The following is a 10,743-nucleotide window of genomic DNA, read 5'->3' as shown; positions in this document are numbered from 1 at the left end:
CTGGAGAAAATGCTAATGTGCTCTGAGTGCCTGGCGGACAAGACTGCGAGACAGCTCTATCTGTGAACAGACAGATGTGTTCATTATGAAAATGTTTTCATCTCCTGAAATGTGGTCTAAAGGAGGATTGCTGCATATGTCCAACAGAATACAAGCTACTTGACAACGGTCTGATGTTGGATTTCCAATTTTTGTCCCGGATTTATGAAATGTTTCTGTACATACTGTATGTGTGAGTGAGTGAACAGACTTTTGAAAGTGTTTTTTGACATGTTGGAAAAATAACTATATTTTGCTTTTATGGCCTATTTACGGACTTGATTTTAAAACTCAGTTGCATGTATGCTGGATTGCATGTACCAAATATGTGTGCAGTGCCTCCAGAACATTATTTATATTATAAAGATGAACATGAAAATATGAACAAACAAATAGCATTTCTCTTCAAATTTTAACTCAATGCTCAGGGTTAAATTTTGGTTTGAAAATACAATTGTAGTACAGAAGTCCACATTGAAACATTAAAGCTGCATTAGTTGATTTTTTTTTGGCCACTTGGGGGCAGCAGAGGAATACATTGACACATTTGATCCATTAAAAATGATTGATTAGTGCAGCTTTAAAGAACTAATGATGTCAGAACAGCAGCTCAGTGTTCAGGTTCTGCTGTCACACAAGCAAGTTTATGAATAGTATGCAAAATTTCATATTGATTGATTATTGTATATTCGCTTCACTCAGTTTGGAGAGCTCAGGTCTGATGCAGGTTATAATCCAAAATGATTCAGACTGTGGCCATTACACCTTGTATACATACAGTGACAGTTATTTGTTGTCAGACCGTGTTGCCAAAACTTGTCTATGATGTGTTGTACAGTCTAGACCTGCTCCATGTGAAGAGTGCCCTGAGATAACTTCTGTTGTGATGTGGCGCTATAAAATTGACTTGACTTGTTGTATGCTGCATAAAAATAAATTATTTTTCAACTGTGCACACTATGAACAGTGGTTTGATATGCAACGTTTTATGCATTTCTCTCTCTGTGTGTGTGTGTGTGTGTGTGTGTGTGTGTGTGTGAGAGAGAGAGAGAGAGAGAGAGTGAGAGAGAGAGAGAGAGAGAGTGAGAGTGAGAGAGAGAGAGAGAACAATCAATCAAATGACTACAACCAGCTGACTATAGTACAGTTAAATTAAATGGACAGGTAGTTTGCACAGACTGTACTCTGGCTGTACTGGAGCTATCATAAACCATTTGTCAACGTATTATAAACTGAAGGTACGTGGCTGTAAATCAATAAACCAGAACAAGACTTCTGGTTTGCAGTTTTGCAGCCTTCAAAATAAAAGCATTGCAGTTTTTAGAAAAGTGGATTCAACTGAATTCATCTTCACTTCTGACATGCTTTCATTGCTTTCATTCATCTTGTAAATAGTGATACCATAATGTCATTACTTTCACATTGTCCTTATATTTTAATGAAGGCCTGCACATTGTGATGCTGAGCTGTGAACATCATGAGTTTAACCATCTCCAGCATTATATACACCCCCACCTCATTTCCTGTCTGAGTGCAGGCAGGAAATGAGAAATTCACTGCCAAGTAAAATTTTTAAAAAGGCTAAAATTTCCTCCCACGGTGTGACACTGACCCTCTGACTAAACTAAACATTTACTGTACCAGTTTGATCAACACTATATAGTTCATCACCAAGCTCCTGCTTCCTCTAGCAGGAAGAAGCCACGTTCAAGAGACTGAACAGAAGTTATACCTCTGGCCCTAACTGCATATGTGCCACTGAACTAATTAATGTTACTAGTTACACTTCAGTGATTGACATCCCAACACAGTATTTCATGTTAGAATACAAAATGTACCTTGTCAGGGTCATAGCTAGGGATTTTAGAAATATTGAAGACAGCTGGTACTGTATGATCCAGAGTTTGTCTACATGATGATCTAGATCTAGAAGCTGATTTCTAATATGTTCTCTAATCCAAAAACATTGTTTTGTATTCATTAAGTTATGTATTTAACTTTTTTCTTGTCCTAAAAATTGACAAATTTAGCAACGCTGAGTCAAAATGAAAGTGGAACCCACCTTTTAAACCCATTATGTGTCAATAAGTTTAAATTGCAAAATGAAACTCAGTAGTACAGAAACCTTTGTTTTGGGTTTTTTCAATTAACAAAAGGATAATATACAAGCATTCAGGTAAATAATATGAATACATTAACATAAAATTTAAATATTAAAAGGCAGTTACATAAAAATACCAAAACAGGAGTAAAACATACACAACATAATGTTTCAATTGCTTATTATTTTTTGTCGATTAATAAACTGAATGATTTAAGTCGAGATTTCAGCTGTAGGAGATAAGGTGGCTTTAAATTGAATTCATCCATTTGAAATCTCAAGAGTTAAATAATTACATTCACTGACAGGAACTTGAAAACTGTATACAGACATTAACCGTTCACATGAACATACACACAGCAACATTAACTAGTATAAATGTGTAGTAGTGACACAACCTGGCCAATATGATGTTTTATTTTGAAAGCCGGACAATACGCGTTAATCCCGCTGAGCTGTGTGAGTTTGACGCGGTACCTCCAGTGAGGGACGGGACGGTGAAGGAGCGGAGGTGAAAAATAAGATTGCAACACCACAGTGGACAGAGGAGGGAGGTTCAGTGAACCGAGGAGGTAGGACTTGAAAACTTAACATTAGCAGCAGAAAGTTGAGTGCGACTCAGTTGAGCGGAAGTGGAAGCTCGAGCGAAAAACTTGAGTGCGCAACAGGTGTCCGCTTGTTGTTGACTACGTGTTAGAAAGATTTAACGCGGTTTGGATAGCGAGGTTAAACGTTGTCGTCGGTTAAGAAAAAGAATAACAACATGTCAAACCTCCGACCCAGACTCTGTCTGCTGGAGAAAGGTTCCAGCGGCTACGGCTTCCACCTGCACGGAGAGAAGGGGAAAACCGGGCAGTTTATCAGGCTGGTGGAGCCCGATACTCCCGCCTCCGCCGCCGGGCTGCTCGCTGGCGACCGCCTGGTGTTCGTGAACGGGGAGAGAGTGGAGGGAGAGAGCCACCAGCAAGTGGTCGTCAGGATACGAGGCACCGTCGGGGCTTTGGAGCTTATCGTGGTGGACGACGAAACGTCCGAGCTGCTGAAGAAACACAACCTCCAGTGCCAGAAAGAGTTCGTCACGGAGGGGATTCCTGTGCCCGGCGGGGACAGCGACTCAGACCGAGTAGACGAACAGAGCAACGGCACTCCGGTCCAGCGGGAGAACGGGGATGCTACTTCAGAGAGGTCGGCGAGGTCGAGTGTGAGCTCCACTACCAAGGTACAGTCAAGCACTGCAACAGTCTATCCAAGTTCCTGTCAACTTAGATCAGTGGCGATTTTAGACCCTTTTTAAGGGGGCTCAAGCACTCCTAAATTTGATCTCAGCACCCCTATAAATAAATAAATAAATAGTGATTGCACAGCTTTAATTATTTTGTGAGCCTGTCTGTTAGAGATGGGACAAACTATTTGCTACAGGTTCAAATGGTTTTACTTTGTTTAGTTCTGTCATTAATATACTGTATCTCTGGATCCTCTCTGTAGAAATCTGTGATTGTTTATTCTGAACCATTACTATTATACATTATAGTAGACCACTCTATTATGTATTCATTTTTCTTGTTGCAATTTACCTTATGCAGTCAAATGAGTAATTTAGCAGGGGGTTTGGACACTTGCAGGGCATTGTTTGTCAACTTCTCATTAGGAGCTGAGCCCCTCTAAAGGTCTGATCCTAGAATCGGCCCTGACTTATTATATTATATAACATTATTACATTATCCTTTCTTGGTGCATCGTTTTGTGTAAATCACTTTAAATTGCCTTGTTGAATTGTGCTATACAAATAAGTTTGCCTTGCCTATATATTATACATACATAACCTCTCACACTTTTTAAATATAGCCTACTGTTGCTCCATGAATCTATTTTTCTCAGTGCTTTTAGGCTTAGATAAAACCCTTCTCAGCTAGACCTGGAGAAGTGTTAGGTCAAAAGGCCAATTGTTAAACTCCCCATATTAGGTGTGACTGCACAATAAACAATATCATGATTATGATGTAGTCATAATCAGTTGAGAGATGTGGTGAATGAGAAAGGAGATTAAAAATAGTCTGTTTACCTGATAAAACAGTACAAATACATGTAACTGAATATCATCATGGTGTATGAGTCACAAAATTTAGATTCATCAGCCAAAATGTTTCCAATCTGATCTGAGGCCTCAGCTTCCAGTGAAAGGCTATAAGCTGTAAGACAGAGCGGTGACACAGCACAGTGTAATATACCAGGCATGGACTCATTCCTGTTCAACAGAGTCTTTGTCATTTCAATACCTGTCAACCTCTGCACTTCCCATCATGAATTCCCCGTCTGGTTTGGCTTGTTGGACCAGAGTCTTTGCCGCTAAGATGCATGTCACTGAGGCGGAACATTTTTATGCCATTACTGTTATCAGACAGGATTTAAAGAGATATGAATTGACATAATGGGATAAAACTAGTGTTTTCATTGGAAACGCTAGGACTGTCTAGACTTCATTGTTGGATGAAGGTGCGTCACAAGTTGAGATTTTTTTGAGTGGTGTTTTGCTGATACTCACAAAAGAGTTAAAGATTTGATCCCTATCTGGGGTTCTTTAAGACCTTCCACCACCTTTTATTAGTGTTCCTTTCCTCGGTTCATCATAATCCTCCTTCTTTGAAAACCCTTTTGTTGTTGGTTATGAAACGATTTGATAAGTTTATTCTTTGAAAGATTTTGTTGGTACAGTATGTAGCTGTTTTAGCCAGTGCAAAGTCTGGGGCCCTGATTTAAATGTTGTGTAACAGCAATGCAAAACAGCCTCATTGTGGAGCTCTCAGAATTAGTGGCTTTATAAAAGAAAGTGGGATTCCTGGTTATTTTTAGACTTGGCCTCCTCCAAAGGTAAGAGTCAAGGGTCGGTTACAAAAGCAGCTGTGGCTCCGGAGGTAGAGTGCGTCGTCCACTGATCGGAAGACCCGTGGTTTGATCTCTGGCTCTTCCATTCTGCATGTCAAAGTGCTCCTGGGCAAGATACAAGAACCCCCTAATTGCTCCCAACGCCTGTGCCAGTAGTTTATGATGTGTGAATGTGCATTAGATTAGATCCTGATGACCAGGTTGGTACATTGCATGGTATGGCAAGGTGGTTGGAAGTCTAGAAAGGTGCTATATAAATGCAGACCATTTACTATATGAAAGAACTGATTGCAATTGTGAATCTGTCATGGACTGGTATCAAGAGTCCTTAAATATCTATATGTTAGCATCAGGCCTGGAACTAGTTATCATTACTGATTGATAGTTTTTTTACATGAATTGATTGATTGGTAAAGGTTGGCTTGTACAACTTGAACATATCTCAGTTAGGGCTGGGCGATATATCGAGTATACTCGATGTATCGCGGCTTGTTCTCTGTGGGATGTAGAAAATTACTATATCGTGAATACTCGAGTATACATTCAATTTACACGCAGTTTGTTTTTAGTCGCGGCCCGTTGAACTGCAGGTTTCTCTCACTCTCTCATCTCTCCGTACAGAGAGATAAAACAAGCGCACCTAGTTACGTACATCACATTCTGTTGTGCGTGCAACGTCATATGCCCGGTAGCATGTAGCAGAAGTAGCAGCGATCTCAGGTCGCGCGAGCAGCAGGTGATATGGACAAGTGGAGGAAGGAGATTTAATTCCCAAAAAAACAATTCAGGATCCATCATCTGGCGGTGGTTTGGGTACAAGAGGGAGGACGTTGAGCAAATAACCGTAATATGTAAAGTATGTCATAAAAGCGTCACCACAAAAGCTACAACAAAGTTATATCACCATGTGTGCTTGAAACTCTGCAAAAGCACATATATTGAAGAAAGTGCCGAAGCAACCAGCACTGATGCAATTGAGTCTAGCGTCTTCTTTTTCCAGAACAGCAATACGACTAAAACAGTCAAAAACAGAAGGAGATAACGTCCGCAGTAACACACCACACAGAGATAGACATGGCCCCAGTGAGTGTGGTTAAAAGCCCGGATTCAGAAAGATCATCGACACACTTGATATAATCTACCTAGCAGAGTCAGCTCTACCTTTATATCCGAGTGGCATTATGCACAAAATGTGCACTTTTATTTAGTGTTGTTTTGATGTGTCATATTAGTTACATCATGCATAAAAGACACTTTATTTGTTTTGAAATGACATATTTGTGACACTGCTTAATAGCTGTTTAATAAATACAGTTTTGATGAATTTGTTTAGTTGTGATTTCACCCTTTTGGCATGAACGTTTAAAATCAGCATATATTAATGTAGTATGAACAATGTTTTAATGTAGAATCATCACACTGGCATAATTGTATGCATCAAAGTGTTAATTCAAGGCTAAGGCAAAATATCGAGATATATATCGTGTATCGTGACATGGCTTAAAAATATCGGGATATTAGTAAAAGGCCATATCGCCCTGCCCTAATCTCAGTCTTTTCCATTTCAAAACCTTCTTGAGACAACTAGTCAGCATTGTGTTGTTGATCTCCCGAAGTGTGTGTATGGTTGCTCTGAGGCCTCACCCATAACTTTACAGAAGCATACGTCATAATTCCTGTCTAAAAATAGAATCACAACAGTATTGACACTGACATTTTACAGCTGGATCTAATGGAATCGATGCAGTCATGAGGCAAAGCAAACCTATGCAAATATTTTGCATCAAGTTCAACTTTGGTGAACTTTGTCACATGACTTTGCAGCGTCAGCCAAAAGCAAGCTGACTGGATAATGCTGACCTCTGAGGAAACGGAGAGAGCTGGGGAGTCCAAAACAGAGAAAGCTATCATAGCAAATCAGTTCTTCTATTACACCATCCACTTGTAAATAACCCTGCTGTGCTGTTTCTGAGTGCTGTGCTGAGTATGGAGGAAAGTGTGCAGATACTTGTATGTCAGGAATCAGTGGTACAAATACTAACTGGTATTTCAATAAACTACAGCTGCAACAATGAGGTGATTGATTGATTGGCTATTTGATTTTACTATTTGAGAATCAATTAATCGTTACATTCTCAGATCTGAATATTTTCTGGTTAATTTAGTCTTCTATGAAAGTAAATAAAATATCTTCAATGATTAGTCCATCAACAAAACAGTTGATTGGGAAGTCCTGGTAGTCCCTGATGCTTTAGACACATGTCATATTGTCCCCAGTTGGAGTCATAGAAATATGTAATTAATTAGTGGACTAAGTGTTACCTGCACCTTGTGTGTGGGTATGTAGCTCATGGTCTGCATACCTGGATAACAGTGTTATAAGTGGGATGGTTAGGTCTCTTTCCATGTAGGTGGCTGTTGCCCTTTCACTAATACTCTGACCTCCAGTAAGTGAAAAGCCCATGGCTGGCTGGCTGGGATGCTCCACACCTCCTGCTACATTCCTCCCTGATGGGAGACTTGGCAGAGCCTGTCCGATGGTGTGATTCCAACCTCACACTTGAGTAGGTTGGCCCATGATGACGTGAAACCAGCATGATCGTGGTTACACTTCAAACAATGCTTCCTTTCACGTGATTCTTTTTTTTGTTTTTGGTGAGTCTTGGCATTGTGGTACAAAATTACCAAAGTTTTAGAGTATTTAAATGGACACTGAATTTTTCTTTCACATAAAATTAACCACAGTCCCCATGGTGATGATCTCAACAAAGACTTGGATATCAAATTCAGCAGATATTACTTTCCACTGAGAGATAAAGGCGTGAACTGAGTAAGCGTGTAATCATATTATGGTAACATCCTGGCCTCCAGAGACACAGTCCTCCACCACACCGAGAGCCATCCGTTGGTCACCATAGAGATTCCCAGCAGCAGAAAGAGTCTTTGTCCACTGTGTTTGCATGGAGAGAAAGGGCTTCTGAGCCAGGGAGGAAAGGAGAGAGGACTCTCACGCCTCAACAAGGAGGCAACCCTGACCCTAAAATACCTACACCCTCACTTAACGCACACTGTCAATAGAGCTGGAGTGATGTGAGGGTATGTGGGTGTGGGTGACAGGATTAAACAGCAATTTGTCCCGTACTTGTAGATGTGAAAATGTCAAGCAAACGATCAAATAATAGGGATCCTAAAATGAATGGGTGTTAAAGTGTTGAGGCAAGGTTTATTTTTTAATGAGGTTTCTGCCCAAAACTGACAATTTGGTGCCGTTTCACTCCTGGAAAGTGACTCCACTCCCATGTTTTTGTCATTCCTGGTCCGTTTTTAGTGCGAAAAACATGAGTCAGATTTTGGAAGCGCATCGGAGAGAACAAAAGTTATATTTGGAGCCTGCTGCCATATAAGCCAGTGGTGAATTTAGCTGTGATCTAATCTGCCTTGAGGTCTTTAAGGAGCCTGCAGATGGCTTGGTGCACGCACACACATATATATGGTGTGTACATATGCAAATTGTCATCACATACTGCACAGTAGAATGGGTTCCATGTCATTACTGTTGCACCTGTTTAAATGAACATTCTCAACTGACTGAATGGACTAAATGCTCGTTATTATCATGGATGAGCTGAAAGGTGCTTGGAGGATGTGATTGGATAATGCAGGTAGAGAGGCTGACAACTGATTGGTCAAAATTAACATGCTTTTTTTAAATGAATGATATGCTCATGTTTATGACTGAGTTTTAAGCAGCCACATTTCTTAAAAAGTAAAGTTTTGAGACCAAATATTGATGGCATTGCCTGCAGCGGCTACTTTCCATTAGATGAATCTTTACATGGGCCGCTGTCCAAAACAAACTCCATAAAAGTACTGCTGGCGTCATCTGACTGAGATCCTCTGCCTCACTGTTTTCTTAGTGACGTAGTCTAAATAAACAGGCGCACAGATACACCATAGCCTGTCAGCAGGCCAGGCTTCACAGCACCTTCACTTCACATTAACACTAATTTAAAAACAACATGTAGCAATGCATTCATTTCATAACCCAGAGTTTTCCAGCTGAGTACAATCAAGGACACTCCTCCAGCATTGACAGGAGACATTGCCCTGTCAGTCCAGTGATCAGTTTGTTCCCTTCAGCTCAAGACTGCACTGTGAAGTTAAGCTGTCCAATAAAAGCCTACTGATCCATCAAGTTTTAATCATGGTCGCTGGCATTGGATTATAACTGCATCTAGTGCAAGTAATTAGGAAAGTGTCTTTGAAGTCTTCCCCCCCCTCTGTCACTGTGAATGCACTGATAGCATGTTACATATAGTGCTTTGTCCTCAAACTATGGGATCAGCCTGCTTTCACTCCAATCAGTCAGCAGTTGCTAAATCGGGCATTCAGCTTGACTGAACAGACAAAGATGTTTAAAAGTATGGAGACCAGGGAGTGATGTGTGTGATACATAATAATATAGACAATAATATAGATTCCGAAATGTGGACAGCTGCTATTCCCCTTGCCTTTTATATTTTTAATGGCTGCAAAATGCACTTGTTAAATTAAAAACTAGCCACATCCACCCACTCCTCTGTGTGGGCTATGTTGCAATGCTCCCTGGGCTGATGGAGTATGCAAACCTTCAGGAATGTTCTGGGTCTGCTATACTCCGGGGGAGCTGTTCAGGAGACACCCTTATCAGATGTCTGAACCTCCAAAGGGACCAGCTCTACAACAAGCTCCTTTCAATATTTAGAGCCCCTCCTCATCTGTAAAGATGCACCCATCCAGCCTGAGGTGGTGCAAATAGCTAAGCTAATGATATGCTAAAACATCTTTCCGGTCAACCTGGGTGGGGTTTCACTTGTTGCGGTCCACATAGCTTATAACTTCACACCATCTATCATGGTTTCATGTATAAAAAAAGTTCTTTCTTAGGTTTCAGATCCACACACACACTTCCCCTAACCTAAACATGACCCTAACCTATGTTAAGGGACTTGCTTTTGGTCCCCATAACACAAGTGTGTAAAAGAGTTATATCCCTACAACATAAGGAAAACAGGAACCACACACACATACGGATACAAATGCACAAAACAACTCTGTTACTAGATGAGTGTAGCTGTTGGGGAGGAACCTGTGATGAAACCACTTCCTGTCCTTGTAGCTTGTTGCCATAGCGCTGAAGCTACAGTGTTTGTTTTGTGCGAGCCGGATACTGATAACTATCCTGCTACATGTAGTGACAGATCTATGGAGTTGTTCTCTGTAATGTAAACTGGTATCATCCTCGGACAATAAACGCAAATCTAAATGTTACCATGCCCATCTAACAAGCACAACACATCAACATACAACTGACTGCTTTACTCACTGTAACAATCATTTATGATGCAACATGGATATAAAGATTGTACATGTGATATTTCCATGCAGTGCACTATGTATACAAGTTAGTATCCTACCAGGAGGAGGTTCTAGAGGTTAGGAGAAGATCATGACACAGAATGATGCTTTGTTTGACCTTTTGATGACAGAAAATGAGTTACAGAGTGGGGGCTGCTTCTTCAAGCGTGGGTTACACAATGGTCACAATTCACAGTACACAATTTCAATGCGGTAAGTCATTATATCTCCAAAACAAGTGCTCAGTCATTCAAAAAATATTGTAGTTAAACGAGCAGTGCTGCCAAACTGTGTTATAATTTGTGTGAGAAAATCATCTCAAC

The 10,743-nt window shown here is 40.5% G+C and overlaps 1 protein-coding gene across 2 annotated transcripts in view; it reads left to right on the top strand.

Moving 5' to 3' along the window:
- Window positions 1-2,692: 2,692 nt before the first annotated feature.
- Window positions 2,693-10,743, top strand: part of nherf1a (NHERF family PDZ scaffold protein 1a) — a 21,804-nt gene continuing 13,753 nt past the window's right edge. For both annotated transcript variants that reach the window (XM_053341810.1, XM_053341809.1), the window contains exon 1: window positions 2,693-3,359. In XM_053341810.1, the coding sequence (XP_053197785.1) occupies window positions 2,904-3,359 (456 nt within the window). In that variant the 5' untranslated portion in view covers window positions 2,693-2,903. The remainder of the gene's footprint in view (window positions 3,360-10,743) is intronic.

The sequence above is a fragment of the Scomber japonicus genome, chromosome 20, assembly GCF_027409825.1.
Source record: "Scomber japonicus isolate fScoJap1 chromosome 20, fScoJap1.pri, whole genome shotgun sequence".
Classification (NCBI taxonomy): Eukaryota; Metazoa; Chordata; class Actinopteri; order Scombriformes; family Scombridae; genus Scomber; species Scomber japonicus.
This window is presented reverse-complemented; position numbering and strand designations above follow the sequence as displayed.